Source organism: Pyxicephalus adspersus, chromosome 1, assembly GCF_032062135.1.
Source record: "Pyxicephalus adspersus chromosome 1, UCB_Pads_2.0, whole genome shotgun sequence".
Taxonomy (NCBI): Eukaryota; Metazoa; Chordata; class Amphibia; order Anura; family Pyxicephalidae; genus Pyxicephalus; species Pyxicephalus adspersus.
In genome coordinates this window covers 65,760,491-65,779,391 of record NC_092858.1, presented here as the reverse complement: position 1 = coordinate 65,779,391, position 18,901 = coordinate 65,760,491, and the positions used below count along the sequence as shown (strand labels likewise).

At 36.5% G+C, this 18,901-nt stretch overlaps 1 protein-coding gene across 13 annotated transcripts in view; it reads right to left on the bottom strand.

Moving 5' to 3' along the window:
* The window catches only part of MCF2L (MCF.2 cell line derived transforming sequence like), a 109,005-nt gene that overhangs the window by 32,141 nt on the left and 57,963 nt on the right, over positions 1-18,901 (bottom strand). For all 13 annotated transcript variants that reach the window (XM_072412209.1, XM_072412303.1, XM_072412236.1 and 10 more), the window contains 2 exons: positions 11,962-12,045; positions 8,028-8,142 (listed from right to left, as the gene is read on the bottom strand). In XM_072412209.1, coding sequence (XP_072268310.1) covers positions 8,028-8,142; positions 11,962-12,045 — 199 coding nt within the window. The remainder of the gene's footprint in view (positions 1-8,027; positions 8,143-11,961; positions 12,046-18,901) is intronic.

The window sequence follows — 18,901 nt, the reverse complement described above, 5'->3', positions numbered from 1 at the left end:
AAGTTCCAACATCCCCTATCAGTCTCTGCTGAGATTTGCTTTCCCAATAACTGAAGAACTATTGGTTGCAAGTCTAATGCTTACATTATCCGGAAATGGAGACTGGCAGAAGAATTCAGCTTCTATTATAAACTTGTATTTATATAGCACTGACTTATTACGCATCATTTACAAAGTCCATAGTCATGTCACTAACTGGCCCTTAAAGGGGCTCACAATCCAATGTCCCTACCATAGTCATATGTCATTAACACAGGCTAAGGTCAATTTTGAGGGGAAGCCAACTAATCTAGTTGTTTGCTTTTGAGATGTGGGAGGAAACTGGAGAGCCCAGAGGAAGCATTGGGTGAACATGCAATCTTCATGCAGATAGTGTCGTAGGATTTTAAATTCTAGAACTGGTAGGGTGACCTGGGACTAACACAACACTTGGAGATTCAAAGCTAACAACAAATCTCTGCATTCCCCCCCCCCCAGCACCAATTGCACCAGCATGTGAGGTAGCTGCATGGTTACTTGGCACTTTATACCTTTTGGTAATCACATCATGAATGCTTACGGTTATAATGAGCCAACAATAAATTTGCTAATATTCATATCACTTGGAGGGCAATTCAGATAAAGTCACAGGTAGTAACATATGTTCACTATTGCCCTAAGCAAATATCCTCAAGTATAGACTTGATGTGATCAACATTTGATGGTTTTCAGTTTGCTATATGTTTCCTCAGATTATCTTACACTTCTCCCTGTGTATGCATATATGCATAATATATATATATATATATATATATATATATATATATATATATATGATAATTGTATGCTTACTATAAAAAAACTAATAAATTTGATTGAAACAAAATTGAGATAATTTACCTTAACAATCCTTGAAATTTATTTAAAATCAGAGAAGTCATCAAATTATATAATTGTAATATATTGATTGGAATGGTAATTCAAAAAGAGATTGTAAAGTAGGAATGCTCCAAGATTTCTTGTGGAGGGACTAAAAGCTATGACATCATTTTGAAATAGCCCGGTGCCTCTCAAAAACACTTGTAAAAGGCAAACGGTTGTTAGAATAAAAACAAATATTGAATACAATATCTGAAAAAACATGAGGACTGCCTATAATCACTGAGCAAACCTAGGAACACTTGCTGAATCAGCTGTAATTAAAGAGAAAACACAGGAATCTGCATTGAATACTAATTAAATGTGCCAAAACAGCTGCTTATCCCTCCACTGTGGATTTGAGATAGATTTAGTTGTTCCACATAACAGCTACTTATGTAAGACTTTTATTTATCACCTTCTAAATAATTTTCATAGTAATAATGCTGGAAATAAAGGATAGAGAATGTCTGTGTAAATCAGGAAAGTGGTTTGATTTAAATAGATGGGAAATCCTAGTGTATGACAGAGCAAAATGTAAAAAATATCTATAGAGTACACTTCTGCAATACATGAATTAGGTTTTCTCTATTTAAATACCTTGTAAGTAAAGAAAAAATACATGTTAATGGGCCAGAAATGCACTTTATGCAGAGTTGTGGGATGACAACACACAGCATTTAGGCAGAATGAATAGTTTCAGCCCTCAAAGTTGACTTTTTCTAGTGCAATACCCAAAAGATAAGGCCTAAATGATCTAAAGCGCAAACATAAGAACAAGGAAGGCTGATATTGCTATGTGGTAACATAAGAAGTGTGCACAAGACAGATCAGACTTCCTGATGTGACCAAAATAAATTTATAGGACTAATTGAACATATATAACAACATTTTACATTTTATCTAACAGAAGGCAGCAAAATTAGATCATTGTTAGTGTTTACATACACGTCAAATCAGTAGGACATTTGATCTTTAATAAACTGACCCTTATGTCAAAAGGGCCACTGTCCACGTATGTTGTGTTGTCTTTGAAGAACAGAAGGCTAGGTGAACTTTTGATGTGTAAGTGTATAAACAATTGTTGTGTGTGTGTGTTATTTCAAACTAGAAGACAAGTTTGCCCAATTGCAGAGCTAAAATTGACTTAAAAAACCCTTATAGGAACATTAGGGTGCAAGCTACATAGTACTTTCCACCTTTCAAACATGGATACATACTGTAATTTATTTAAAACATAGAAATCCAACTCCTACATGAATTGATTTTATCATCACTGCTGAAAGCTTTAAGCTGCATTCAGAGAGTCATCACAGAAGATTCATCAAAATGACAGCTGTCTCCTGGACTGTATCATGAACCCCAAGGTGACGATATTCATACCAGTGCTAACAGACTACAGCTAACACAGCAGCGACCATTTTTTGTGAAGATAGTGAACCCCCAGATAGGAATTTTTTCAGCCAACTGCTATTCTCTCTAAAGTTAACTAGTGCGGCACCCACCCCTACCAGTACTAGCATGAAAATACACATTCAGGTGGTGCCAATGACCAGCCTCAGTGTCTTAAAGGGCATTTGTGTAATGTGCATGGCTCATTTTTTGTTTGCTTTTTCAAAATGTGAATGTTTGTATATCAGCCCCTGAAAATCCTGTTCATTCAGGAACCAGCATAAGGCAAAATCTCAGCTCTGCCAGCACAGACATTGCACAGTATGGTGTAATAGCATCAAAATTAAAGACATAATTATCTGACTTAATAAAACCAGCAATGTTCTGCATAGAAGCCACTGCCAGCAGACACACCAGCCTGTGCTTGGAAGGAAATTCAGCTGGAGATAATTTATAAAAAAAGAAAATTTGATGTACACTGCTGTTCATGAAAATGAAACAAACAGTTGTGCTCTATTTTTTCATATATAAACCAACCCTCATGCTTCTACAGAAAAGTTTCAACTGGAGTTTTTGGTAGAAACTCCAGTATTCATTAACAATGCTACAGGACTGGCTGTAGTGTTCATCAGCAATGGAAGTCAGCCCCTGGAGTAAAGATGAACTCTATATATGTACTTTTTTTTTTACTTACCCTGACCCTGTACTGTGTAATCCCTATTTTTAGCCCCAGTGAGGAAATGACAGTGGATGCAAATAGGGAGAAGTCCAAAGTTTGCCCCTGCTACTGCTCTCACAGGTCAGCATCCTACAGCTTTTAGTTTTTTTCAGAGTCTTTGGCCCTGATTTATGAAAGCTCTTCAAGGCTGAAAAGGATACACTTTTATCAGTGGAGCTGGTTGATCCAGCAAACATGGAATGGATTTTTTTAAAGTCATTTGCTATTTACTAGCAAATATTTTGAATCTTGGACCAGATCCATTTCAGGTTTGCTTGATCACCCAGCTTTATTGATTAAAGTGTATTCTCTCCAGCCATGGAGAGCTTTAATAAATCAGGCCCAAGGACTCTGAGAAGGAGAGCGCATAGCCACCTAGTGCCGCACATGGTTCTTATAATTACATCCAGTTCATGCAGCAGCTCTGCAGCATGCTGTTCATTATAGTATTTTGGCAAACCTATATATCTCCCATATCTGTCTGAAATCAGAACAACCCTTCTCCCTGTGTTAACACTAAACTTTCGACAAACCTTAAAATTGCTCCATATATCCATCTCCTATGCAGAGTTAGTCTCCCAAAACATTTTTCCACAAACTTTTGTTCTCAATTCCTTTCTGCCACTTCATGCAACAGAATAAATCACAGACCTCAACTCTTCGGCTTCTCGGCCTTTTGGCTAAGATCAAGTGTAGTACCTTATCCTTCCAGTGTGCAGGAATGGAACGGCGCTGTATTCCTGGCAAGTTATGCAGTGCACTAGTAGGGCTGCTATGATGGACTGCTTGATGGTGATGCTCTGTAAGGGGCCACCCTATGCTAATTCTTCTGGTTAGCGTCCACCAGAGAGAGGCATGGGGCCTGCCCTGATAAGGAGCTCCCAGATAGTGGTCTGTCCCGCTGGTTGGACCGGGGAACTCTTGGTCGGGCTATCAGGTCTTGAGAGCGGGCCGAATCTTGCTTAGTGTCGTCGTCCTGGAGTGGCGAACCAGGGGTACCCTAAAATCACTTAGGGAGTGGTGAACCCACTTTGATTTAGCGTACACAGGCACGTCACATGCGGATTTAGCACATCGTCTTCATTCTGCACTAGCTGCGGCTAGTGCAGATGGGCAATTTTTTATCCTTGCCTAGTGTATTATGCACGGAGCACATTTTCATTATGTATTTTTGTGTTTATCACTGTCACTCTCTTTGGGAGAGCTCCCAGCCTAGTATCCGTTGGGACTGCCGATGCAGTCCCATAGAGAAAAGGACCCCGTCTGACTGAAGTCAGCTAGTAGGTTCACTCCAGCTTCGGCTGGGTGGCCTTAGTACCCAGCCCTCATCAGGAGCCTCGCTCCAGGGAGTCTGGGGAAATTGGGTGGCCCTTCCTCTTTGAAAGAGGGATCACAATAGTACCCCAGTGCACGTTTTTTGTGTGGTGTTTTTGCACTTACACTTTTTTGCCCAGCACAGGGTTTTTGTTTTGGATCACGTTATGCAGAAAAAAAAAAACACAGACCTCATCTCCTTTGTAATGTGTCTGTATTCATTCAGGCTCATCGTTAGCACAGGAGGTGAATGTCAGATTCACTGCTTTATAATTTGAACATTAGTGCTTTCTTTTGTTTATAGCGTTTCCCAGGACATTACATGCATTTGTAAATGACTTTATTATGTTGTGTTTCACACCATATACATGAAGATGGAGTAATTCTTCATGACCCTTATGTTTCCTTACTTGTTCTAGGAAAATTTAACAGAAATATAAATACATTTGTCAATGAAGAGTTGCACTATATACAAGTTGTATATAAATAGGTATAAATTCAATGCAAATCCAAAGTGTGTTAAGAAACACAACGCTTGTTTTATACATAAAACTCCAACGACATAACTGGCTCTATTGTCATGAGATCCTAGAAAAAGCCCATGACAAAACTACTGCTGCCTGGTCCCTTCAGGCTAATGTTTCTATTAAAGGCTTGCCTCTAGGAAAGGCTGGGAAGATTCTCCATCTGCAGCATGAGCTGTCATATGCAATCTTTGCAAAAGGAAAATTGGGACGCCTGCAGTGAACATTCACAGTGACACACTTATATATGTTGACACTCTGCAGTCCCCCCAAACACAACTCTTTTTTAGCTCTTTGGGTTTTTTTTTTTTTTCTATTTTGCACAAACAGGTATTTTGAAATGCATATATGTTACTGTAATGGATACAATATGCACAACATCCAACTATAGATTTAATTTGTTAGGATTGGTGGTGCAAAGGCTACAACAACAAATTGCCATAGTATTGGAAAATATGCTGTGTAGCTTGGTCTATAATGCATACCAGGGTCCTGAAATCTCCTAGGACTCCTCCTACATGCATGGCTAACCTCAGAAACGGACATGTTTGCATAGTCAAAGAAGGATATAAACACTCTTACAAGATGCATGGCCACAAATTTTGCCATGAATGCACAAGATATTTGAAAAAGATAACCATTACAGATATTTATACAAATTATGTTGGAGGGGACTTGTCTACTAAGTCCTACACCAACTTAATCCAAGATGATGAATATAGCACTGGGGTACCTAAATAAATCTGGTCACCACTTTAAAAAATAATAATGTATTAATAATTGCAGGTAAAAGAATACAAATTAAGTACATAAATGCAAAAATGAATAAAACTATAATAACTTGATATTTCGTTTTTTTAAAAAAAATTATAGTTTATTATGTTAAAATGGATTGCTATGAAACAGGTCATCAAAGTTGCCTGAAGTAGATTAAATAGGACTATATGTTTACTTATGTAACTGAAAACATTTTTTATCTTTACATTTTGTGCCAACATAGGTTAAACTACTCTGTTTCTTACATACAATTCTTACGCAATCTAAAGTCTTTTCATGTTAATCATTTTCCCCAGTATGATTGGATTTAGAAAATTCAATTAAAACCAATTTAGCATTCAAAGCACCTGTCCCTTTGGCATGTTTAGGGAAACATTTTGCCCCCACATACCAGCATCACCAAATGTGCAAGCCAAGGAAAGCATATATAAAACACATAAAAGCAAATCCACTTGATGAGTGTGCAAAGTTAAGCCTATTACAGGTTGATCAGGCCACTGGTCTACCCCTCTGGAGACACAGGGTATTCTATCTCACTACATTTGTCTGTCACATTAAGATAGATAAGATAAATCCTTGAGTGGTTGATTGACTATGCAAGATCTTTTCAAAGGCATATTTCTTGCTCTGTAGTATACTTTAAAAATCGGCACCATGTGGCGTATTAACGAAGAAGTAAATCTGACATTACCCAAACATATATTGAAAGTAAACCTTCCAGAGACATGTTTTAAGGGACTGATACACCTCTTATAATTCACCGCTTTACAAATATGCCCCTAAACTTCCCATAACACACCACTAATACATTTTGTGCTAAACATGTCCCTCATAATGCTCAATGCAAAATGATTGGATATTATTAGGTATCATGCAGAGTCAGTCGATAGACCCTAATAGACATCAGATATTTCAGCAATTACCCATTACTGTGTGTACTAGCACAGCTTCAAAATAAACCTTGACCAACAGATCTCAAGATAAATATTAATTGGCTATGTTGCAGAAATTTTTTTAGGTGACGCACTATACTGCGCCTCTATGTTCTCTATAAATGTGTGGGCTTTAAAACCACTTTGAGAATGTGTAAAGTATAAACAACTGATGTAAGAGGTCCAAAAAATCCTTCATCATCAATAACGTATGTTAGCCAGTAAAGGGAGTCACTTGCACTTCAAATGTTGTTTAATAATCAATGGCTAACATTATACAATAAAAGACAAACATAGCCATTATCAATGTTTTGATATTTTCATCTAATTGCCAAAGATGTCCTCTAACTGTCTTTTATACCACCATTAATGATACAAACCTGTGCCATCAGAAGATATAAGCAAACTCATTTATGAAAGTATTTATAGTGATTTTTCTTTGACCAGCTTAACATGCTAAGTGGTGGGCTTCACTTCATAAACGCAACAAATGCCTTCAGATCACAACAACTGAAAACTACATTCAATAATACTTTATTATGGAATTACAACAGCCCCTTTAGTAACTGTTCATGGTGGAAAGCCATATTTGGAGAAACATTTTCAGGATAGGGTAAAGCAATTTACTTATAATTTATTATAAATATACATATACACACACACACACATACATATGCCTTATCTATATGTTGCTGTAGTAGTTTCTGCACTTATAACTTGCTGTAGTAGTCCATGTGTTTTATGTCTTATCTATATATTGTAGTCATAGTTCACATATGGCTAATCTTTTAACTGCTACTGTGATCATTTGGATTTACTGACTACTGTTTATGATAAGAGTAAAAAACAGTGTAGATAAAGGTACACTAAAAGGCGACCATTGTATAACATGCGCAAAAGTATTTTTGCAATGGTAAACATGTCTTTATAGTATGCACAGTAAAAGTGTTCTTCTATAGAATCTATTTCCAAAAATGTACGTATACTGAGAAAACAAATGGACTCATATGTAATACATATGAGAGGTGGACATGGAATAAAACTATATGAACCTCATACATATTCACATGGTGTATGATTATAAGCACAAGGATCATTACATTGGGCAGGGCCCCTAAATCAGAAGGAAAGCAAACTGTTGACATTTGATTTAGAGCCAGGCTATAGTAAATACAGCAGTCCTGCGGTGATCAGCACCTTGTACACCCTTTCCCTTTCTGGCGTGATTGTAATTTGTTCTTGTCCTGTACACGGATGTGTTATCCTGTTGCTCTTCTGGTTAATAATCATTATGCATAAAATGTATTGCATTATGTTTTGTTAAAATGTACCAGAGTTCAAGAAGATTACGATTAAGTTGGCAGCATTGTATGGCAGCTAATTAACAAGGAAAATGACTGACGCCCTTAACAACAATCATTCTGGCTTCTATGGGTAACACCCCAAAAATTTATTTCATTTTTTTTATCATACCTGGGAACACTGGTTAGATAGGTGAGTACATTCTGAAACTCTGTCTCTGGGATCTCGCTGAATGCAGGATATTCTGGGAAAGTGATGACAGGACACCCATTTTCTCCCCTTCCACCTAAAATAACAACATATTCCATTTTAGAATAAACCACATTTTTCTGGTAGATGAGTTAAAGAGACCCTGCCACCACACTTTTCATTTAAAGAACAATCTTAACTACTTAATCTTTTTTTTGTTTTACAACACTTTATTTTTATTTTAATTGTGAAAATACAATTTCCAATACAATAATATTAAAAAAATAAAAAAAAAAACAGAACAACAAACCACAAATCATAGTATGACATAGTATACAAAACATAGTATGGCATAGTATGACCATTCCACAAGAATCACCTTTCTTTGAGCAACTACCTAATCTTAACAAAATTTTTGGTCTAAACCCTATTATATAAGGAACAATCTTCCCAGAAGACAAAGTTGTAATTTTTCAAGCAAGTTAAAGAACACATTGCAAATAAATAAAATTTGGTAACAAGTAGGTCAGGCTACGTGCATACAGACCTATTTTCAGTAGTGATAATCCACCAACATAGCCAGATTGGAAAACTAATGTTCCACTACTTTTCTGTATAGACTAACATAAGAATATTTAATTCTTGAACGATTGCTGACAATTTAACTCACAATTAGTCACATATACTTTTTAGGAAGTGCAGCAGCAAGATAATCTTAACCCGAGAGATGGTATCACACTTACAGAACAATTCTTTATACCAGAGATTTAAACCCAGAGACAAACTGTTGAAGACAAATCTTGAAACTGAAGGCTTCAAAGGAATTAGGAAACTGCGGTTTTCACTGACAAACACTAGAGGGAGCTAAAAGACTCAAGGTGAATCCCTAAAAATCTATAAATTCCTGGATATTCAATATCTGAAGATAACAGGGATTCTGTGTGTATTTGTTAAACGATATAATTCTGGATTGTATTTTCAAGTACAGGTTCAGATGTCATCATGTTCTGGAATCAGTGATAAGGAGTGACCATAATACTAGTCTAGTCCCAGAACTATGAACTCTTAGCTAGTATGCTTTAGCTATAGATCAGAGATGTCCCAGGATACACAGTATTACATTTATAAGGTTTAGGTTACAGTCAGAAAAAATACTCTGTTCTTATGAAAATCCTGACCTGTATGTGGCCATCCAGCAAATGATCTGGCAGTTTAATGAAGTAGCAGTGACAAAAAATGTGAAATTAATGCTGTAGAAATTTTTCAGTTGATATTTTTCATGCATCAAACCTCACAGGGAAAGAATAAGCATAGCCGATCGATAACACATTCAAACTCATACAAACAACTGACTTATACAAACTATATACACATATAGAAAATGCCAAAGTTAGATGAACAACACTTTTAAAACTTTACTTTATAAATTTAGTTATAATGTTGTCCAGTATAATATTACTACGTTGGCCAGTAACAGATGAATATGCAGACATCCCAATACAGGGATCACATACAGCATAGGAGAAATAAAAATGAAAGAAAACACTTTGTTCATTTTTACCCTCTTTAAGAATCACTTCATGTTTTGGAATATGCATTAAATAAATTTGCAATGAACTATGACAAAAACACATATGGTTCTGTCATCTCTCGCTGGAAAAAGACTTCAAAAGGTTATGGTTTGTAGGCTTAGTTACACAATGACAAATATCCTGTATGCTAAATTTCACCTTTATTGTTAATTGTACAGCCACGTATCCAGAAACCTCTGGATAATACCACACCTTAACAATATCCTAGATGTTTGTATAGCTGATCTATAAAATGCTACACAAAACTAAAGGCTACATGCAGAAATAATACCAATAAAGAAGCACTGTGACATGGAGCAGGTCACTATCACACAATGGAACATGATTGTGTCAGGTCTGACAGGGCACTGACTAATGTTACTGTGTATTTGCCAAACTCTCTCTGGGAATGGCAATTTCTTGGCACAAAGCAGAGTCAAAATCTATGACTATGCAGCTTTCAAAAGGAGTTGTGCAAACTGATGAATATCCACTACTGGGCGCAGCATGAATTTCACAAGAACTGGCTATTGCTAAATATTTTTAGTGTTCTCTGCAAAACCTTGGTCTCTGCAAATAAGTGACATTTTATTTTTTATTAGGCTGCCTAATGATTCCCAATAGGCCTAAAATTATACGTGCAGCATTTTTTTGTATAACAGCATACAGAAACATTCATCAGTGTGTTACCTCTGCACAAGGTGCAGAAATGAAAATTTGTTGGTGTGACAATTCAGCACACCAATTTACATAGCATGTTACGGCACATTGGGGTAATGGGCCCTTAATATTACACAGAATGGGAACATTTTGCTTAAAAAACAAAGCAAACCACTAAAACATTAGGAGGGGTAGGTCTGTGAATATGAAACCAATCTGGAGCTGGGTTGGACTTTTGAATTGCATGTACCATTTCTAATCCTGGCTAATATGTGGAACTTATCAGGCAGCTTATACAAGGTTTAAATTGCAAAACGACCACCTAGGTGAACAACTTACCACAATCAGTTTCTATGAACATCACAGTGGTGATAATTGTAGGTTGTGTTGATTCATTAGGTGTTTTGTGTTAAAAATGCCTTGAAGTTAATGAATGTTTGGGCAACATAAAAAGGTGTGCGGGCTTTCAATTATTGTAGAAAAGTGATAGCGATCATTTCAGGTGACAGTTTTACAAGCGACCACTGTACAGACATGCCACTTAGCTATTCCAGATTGTTTTCTGTTCTATGTGGAAGGGGAAGGACAAATGGAAGGCTCTGCAGCAACTACAGTAGTTCTTGTTAGTCCTCTTTGTCAATGTGATTATTTCTGCCTGGTGGATTGATAAAGGACGCTGTGGGACACCTGTATTGCTCATAGATTTTAACCTAAGATCATCAAAGAATGATTTCCAGCAATAAAAATCTAGTGTTTCAGCGTAATCAGCATTTCTCAAACCAAGGAACCCTTGAAAATATTTTCAGGTTTTAGAGAACCCCTCTATAAAGTAATAATTTAGGCATAATAGCTCATATTAGGTGGTGTTGCACTCCAGACAGGCACCAACTGATGAACCAAGAGCTCAAAGAACCCCTAACAACCCCTGGAGGAACCCTGGTTGAGGCTGGCTGGTCTATACAAAGCTTAAGACTGACCAATGAATGGAAACTATGGAAGAATGAATAAACTCCCGTGTTCATTCCCAGGAGTTACATCATTCCACCTTGGCCACTGATGATGGCCGAAGATCCCGAAGACTGGGTAAAAATAAAAGGGGAAAAAGTAGGTTTTGAAAAAAAAATTTAAAACAGGCAGGTAAGTTTATTTAATTGCAGGTGCGACATGGCCGGAACCTGCCTGCTTACATATTTTTTTTTCATATTTAGGTTTGGTTCAGCTTTAATATTTTAGTGATTATCTTTCACTCATTTACACAAACTCCTGTATTCTCTCCCAACAACTACTGAGATAAGCTCAGCCACATGTGCTGTGCATGTAAAGGTCACTGAACTATAAGAAAAAAAGCTGCCCCTAAGTTTAGGTTTAGTAAAAGAGGAAAGAAAACTGTGCACAATACAGTAACAATAGAAGCCAATCAAAATCACTTTTTATCCTTCCGGTTGGATTATTTATGCAGATTGAAGTATGCTTGGCTGCTATTGGTAACTACACTTAATTGCTCTTCAGGCTGTCCTATTTAAAAATTGATGTTTTTCAGCAGGGTCTATAAAATATTCAGGAAAAGAAAACTTGTACTTAAGGGCATTTTATTAATAAAGATTAATATCACCAACTGCACATCATTTTTTTAAATAGCTGCAAATCAAAATGATTTTCCATTTTCCTGTGTTAAGACAACATACCTGACAAGTAGGCAAACTGCTTCTTCAGCTGATCCTCAATATCTGCTGCATACATTGGGAAGGTGTCCTGATGCATGATGTCATCTGAAGAACAGAAAACAGCCAATTATTTCACACTGACAAAATTACTTTTTGCAGCTCATCATATTGATTTACCCTGACAGCCTTCATACCAAATGTTTACAGAAATGTATGTAAAATATTTCCCATACTTTGCCAGAACATTGAGATATTTTATCATTGCATTGCTAGCAGCTATTTAACTGACCGCTACTTTTCCTAGATGGACTAAAGCAACAAATCCATAAAATATATTACAGTTCTGCCAGATGTTTATATTCACCCTAATTTTGCTTGCTTGCCACTCTGAGAAGTCACGAAGACTCTCTCCTTGGCCCTGTGTGACACCATTGGTGCCTTTTTGGCCAACTGCCATGTGCTGTCACATGGGAATATGGGAAGTAAGTCACAAGATCCCCATTCTCACAATACCAATTTTTTCTTTATCACTCCCAGCAGCCAACTACAGAGTCAAGTAGGTAATTTTAAGAATAAGGTTGAGGGCACAATTTAGGAACACCTGTTGCTTTTTCTAAATTCAGGAGGTGAAATGCTGTGCTTTGCTCAATGTCAAACATGGTAAACATTTTACACTGGGATAAATTCTAGCAAGTTTTACATAAATAGAAACAACCAAGGAAGTAGAGATTTTATAGGGAAGGTACAGTTCTGTAGTCACAGCTATACATATAATGATAATATCATATTTAACCTTTAACGCAACATTAAAATCATTTACAATATGATAAAAAATTTCCTTAATCAATGCATACACTGTGCTGGTGAAATCAGTCAGGGTAAGTGGGTTATTATTAATAGCGTCTCACTGTATGTCCCTGTAATCCAAATGTATCTATTACTGGTCATTTTAATGGCAGTGACCCTTACAGAGGGTTTACTGGTATCGGATTCCTTTCTAATTATGAATGAGCCTTAGATGTACAAAAATACATTTTGATTGAAATATTCAGGTTTGCAGGTGAAATGATTTAGAATTGTTTGCTATGGGTAAACAAACACTTTTATTTCAAACTTTCTATGGGAGAACGATAATGGTCCCTTCATTATTAGAATGGATGTTCAAAAGGAAATAAATATTTGCACCAAGCAATACAAGTCTAAATACAAAACATATATGCGTTTTTTTCTCATTTCTGCAATGACTAGAATTGCACCATTTCCTTAATTAATACAACGTGAACGTCCTCGCACGCCACATAAATCCCAGAGCATTGTGTTTGCTTGGTGCTCATATTATGTGTTACATAACATGACCCTGGAGCCACCACAGCTGCCTATCTTTAGAAATAAGCTGCAGGAAAAAAAGCAATGGATGAAAAATGTGGGAAGACAAACATTAGCGTCATCATTAGTGCTGAAATACCACCACCAGTTGGATTATTTATTAAAGCCCAGTTAAGGTTTTAGTGTAAATCAGATCAATATTTTCTAGATGCATCAAAACAAAATAGGTGCCAAAAAACTTGTGCTTACTGTCTCTAACTGTTTTTTTTTCAGGTGTTTAAAGGTATTTTAATGCCTAAAGCATTGGGTACCACCTGATTTTGAAACCAGACCATTACACAGACCTTCCTGGAAGGAAATGGGGCAACAAGTGTGTATACTCCCTCTCCTATCCATACACGGGTCCTATGGAATCTTGCTTGCCAAAGAAGGAAAGTACTCCTTCTTTCCTTTTGTCAAAAAAACAGTCCTCTACCTGGCCCCATTGACAGCAGGGGCTTTTATTGAAAGATAGACCATCTTCCCCTCAATGTAATCTTGTGCTGTGGAGGTCTGCAGGTAGGGAGCATATTTGGAAACTGTGAGGCCCTTTAATTAAGAGGGCCCCCAGAAATCCACCCCCTCACCTGGTGAATGCGTACACAGTACCCTTACCCATTCTTTGAAAAAGTTAAAGCAGCCCTAGAATTATTGACACCACAAAACTAACTAACTAATAGGTATCTTTGCAGTGTTCAAATAGCATCATTTGATGACCCCTAACTGCTTCACATACAGCTGTTTACTGACAGGAGCTCTGGACAGATGGGGGGAGTTTTATCAATGCTTTTAGCCAATCCAACAAGGGGTCCCTCTTGGCAAGACAAATGCCAATAATAATGATGGAGTGAAAACCGCTATACAAAAAAAGAAAGAAAAAATGCCTAAATACCAAAAGTACCAAAGTACCAAAAGTACCAAAATGTTCTCTGTGGAGAAGCAAGGGTCCAATGCAAACTGCATGGCTGTAGGTCACAATGAGCAGGGGGCAAGTTGAAGCTTTGCAGAGAGACAACACCACTGTAGAGGCTTTTTCTCTTCAGTGTGTTTGCAGGGACAAGTTTTTCTACACAAACTTGTTTTTTAGGTAACTGAGGTAATATAAGCTGATTAAAACTAAAAGTTCAATTGAACTTTAGGTTATAGGACACAGTATTGATTATGTGCAAAATTCAGATTTCAGTTGATAAAACAGTTCATTGAATTTTTAACGTCACCTTAGTGAAAAAGACTTGCTGAGTTACAAAACAGTTAATTGTGAAATGCTAGAATACAAGACAAATGATCTACCCACTTGCTGAGGCAGCTGAGAAAGAAGAACAGGCTTTGTCACAAATACACAAAGACAGCTGTCCCCTATAATTATAGAAGTGTCTGCTACAGCAAAGGTGCTTCAAGATGCCTGCTTTTCACATTCTACATCTCCTTTCCTACTAAACTAATTGATTTATTTATACTTCACCACCATCTTATAATACTTTTCTACTGTGCAATATTGAATGTATCTACAGTTGAATGATGTCCAAATTTTGAAGAAAAAAAAAACTCTTGACCCCGATGTTACAGTCAGTAACATCCATGAGATGAAAAAGAATATTGATCTTATTTTAGCACATTTATATTTCTTCCTGCATAATAGCAGTTGGTTGTCCATAACAAATAAGCTCCCTAACTATAAATTAGTGCTAGACAACTGTAACGAGAATGACTTCTCATGCTGACTCGTAATAATTTATTAACAGGATCACTTGAAAAAAGAAAAAGTGAAATGTCCTAGGACATTTGGAATACTATATATCTGTCATCAAAGATCTTCATCACACTCTAAAAGCTTTTTTCTCTATCATAACACAATCTGATGATACAATTCACAGGGGTACAGTAACACAGAAGAGGAGACATAAGTGACAAAAAGTGTGAAGACAGGAAGGCCAAACAAAAAAAAAATATATATATATAAATATATATACACACACACACACACACACACACACACACACGACATATATATACACACAGGAACCATGACGCATTTAACATCTTAGGACCCCTGAAGAGAATGAAAGATGATGCTAGGTGTATGTTTCAACAATAGTTCATTGCTATTTAAGTATGTCAAAATTAGAGAATAGAATTGAAAATACCAAATGTATGAGTAAGAGGATTTGTGCAATTAATTGAATCATAACCCATTATTTTAATGACATTCCTAAACAGTAATCAGAGAAAGTGTTACACTATATTGTCGTGGACTAGTAAATTAGTTATTGGGTATGGTAGGATAGACTAAGTATACTGTATAATGCAAATACAACCCTAATATATCATAATATAACTCTAGATATCCAGGGAACTTGTATTTGTAATACATAAAAGGCCATGTCAAACATTTGAGTAGACAGAAGTTGCATGCAATAAGCGTCTGACCTGCAACCAAACAAAGAAAAAGGTACACCCTATAAAACTGTTTATTTTTCATTCTTAATTTTTAAATATTAATTTATCAAAAGACTATGTAAAGGGAAGTAAGTCAATTGAAAAACAAAAAAAAAAATACACTGTTGCAATGAGCAGATGAATAAAATGGATTACGCACAGTTACATTGTAAAAGTCAGGAAATTGTTTCAACATATATGAGAAATCAAACATTAAAAAGCAGTAAATCTAACATTCCTCAAAACATTTCCTGGTGGAGAATCAATTACCTTCATTAAAACATATGGATCTAAAGGTTTAATGCTTAAAAAATAGACCCCTAAAACATTAGGCAGCAGTTTGAAATTTTTTTTATTCATTTTTTTTAAATATCAGTAAATGTGAGTACACTCTTGGCTCAGGAGCTGGTATTTCCTTCATTGAACACCTATTAGGTACTATGGTGTCTTAGTATAGTGCAGTTCCCTTTAATCAGGCTGGCAGTGACAATTGTACACCAGATTGAAGAAATTTCCATATTGGGACTGGCAGCTCTAGGACAAGAACAGCCATCTGGTAGAACAGAGCACAGACTGCAGCTTCCGTCAGTGATTACTCTTTATTATGTGTCTTCTACGTGCACGGCACAGTATGCCCTTACAGGTCCTTGTACATATATATAAATAATAGTTACAATATATTGCTATAGCAAATGCAAACAACAAATGAGCATCAATATAAACATCTACTATTTAACCCTGCTAAAAACCATGTTTGAAGAAACCCACAAAAGGCAAGGTAAAAGAACGATACACACTGTTTCTATATACAACATCTGTGAATAATGGAAAAAAGCAAAAACATTTTATGCCAAATTTTCCTGGGACACAAATGGGAAGCATATGCTTTAGTAATGTTCCTAACATGCATGTTGTTAGGAGACCACACTGCTACACAAGAAGATGCAATACTAAAGCACCTACAAGTCTAAAGTGGTACTTACTGTATAAAGTAACATGTCAAGGAAAGATTTAATGTATTTTACTGGAAGTTGGGATGGCTGAAAACGACCTTGCATCTTATGACCATCAGGTGATCGTTCCCATCATGAAAATGGTCATTGTTTACATTGCATAGTTGGAATTCAATCAGCACCTGTCATCAGAGGGAGCTGCTGTATTAATGGTCACCTAAACTACATAGCAAGAACCTTAATATCCTCTTGCCTTTACACTTTCCAGGGTAGGCTTTCCCATCATTTTGAGGTCAGGCAGCAGTATATTTAGTAACTACCCTGACTTCAGAAACCATTGCACCCACTGGAGAGACTAAAGCTACGTACACACTTCCAATTATTATCGTTGTTAAACGAACGACGAACGATCCTGCACGATATCTGCGAACGATCGTATAGCACCGATCCTGTACATAGAGATAACGACACAATCGTTCGTAGATATTGTACACACAATAGATACGATCGTTTGAGCGATAGAGGAACTATGTGCACGACAGGAAAGTGAACGGACGTTCGTTCATCACGCATGCTCAGACCATGGACGATCAACGAACGACCGTACACACGAACGATGTTCAACGATCGTCGTCCAATCCGATCCGCCGGTCCAGTCGTTCGTTTCCAACGACTTTCCTCGTTCGTCGGCGTTGTTGGTTACTTTTTTTACGAACGATTTTTGCCCAATCGATCGTTCGTCGTTCATTTTGAACGATAAAAATTGGAAGTGTGTACGCAGCTTAAGATATCAGGAGATCTGATAGGTGTAATCCGTTGATATGATATCAGGTTTCCCTCCTTTCACATGGATTCTAAAACTACAATTAGAAGTGAAAAACCTTAGGAAAATGAATAAATAAAAGAGAACAATGGGATAATGAAAACATCAATATACAGTCATGTGAAAATGTAAGTACACTCATGAACATTGTTGATATTTCCTATTCTTTATTTATCAAATGACCAAAGACATGAAGAACAATAGAAAGATCAATAGAAAAACAAAGCCATAACATGATGCAATCAGCAGATCAATAAAAGAATATGATTAAGATTTGCTTTATGTTTATGGACATTGTAAAAGTAAGGCAGTTGTTGACTGATAAATCTTATTTAAACAGTCACACATTTGATCTACAAACAGTTTCAGGTGAACAGGTGATATCATAGAATAAAAGAAAAAAAACAAGAAAAATGTGTTTTCATTTTTTTAACACAATTATCAGTAGATGTTATGCTATAAGGTGCAAAAGGAAGTATACCCTTAGCCTCATGTGCTGCTATTTAGCAGAAATACTTCCTGCAAAATTACTTGTTCAACAATGTTTGTCAATTTGCAGCAATGAACTGCCTATTGCAATACTCCTACAAAATGGGATCCAATTAGAGCTTTGACTTGGCCAATCCATAGCCTTCTTTTTCTGCAGCAATTTCTGGTTGGATTTGCTAGTGTGCTTCATATTATAACTGCTTGGAAATATCAAGGTTTGGATCTACTTCAGCGTTGGTACAGTTAGCTTTACATCCCCCCTTCCCCCACTACATTTTGGTTTGATGCAGATTTCACAGCTGTCTGGATGATTCCAAGTTGCCAGGACCAAAAGGCAACAAAACAACTTCAAACCATAATTTGCTACCACTATGCTTCACAATTGGTATGATGGTATTCTTTGGAAATGCTTTCTTCAGTTTGTGCCAAATATGTCCACTGTTATTTTGTTCAAACGATCTTTTCTTTATTAGTCTAAAGCACATTGTTCCAGAAAGCCTGGTGTATACTTGAATACAAAATTCAATCTTGATCGAATGTTCTTTTTCAATTCTGATGCATCTTTCACATGGGTAAAACTGATGCAAACTCATTCCAATTGGGGATGCATGCACTTTGATGTCAACTGTAAGAGATAACTGAAGGTCCCACAACAAAACTTTGGGGGTTTTGGAAACTTCTTTTAGCATTAGTCAGCTCTTGGACTAAGTTTGGTGGATAGATTGACATAATTATTATCTTAACAGTGGAATGGAGCTCTATTTGCTCATAAAAAAATGTATATGTGTGTATATATTTATAGACACACACACACACACACACACACACACACACAACATACATAAGGTATACTTACTCGTTTTTTAAGCATGACTGCACTTCTGAAACAAACTAT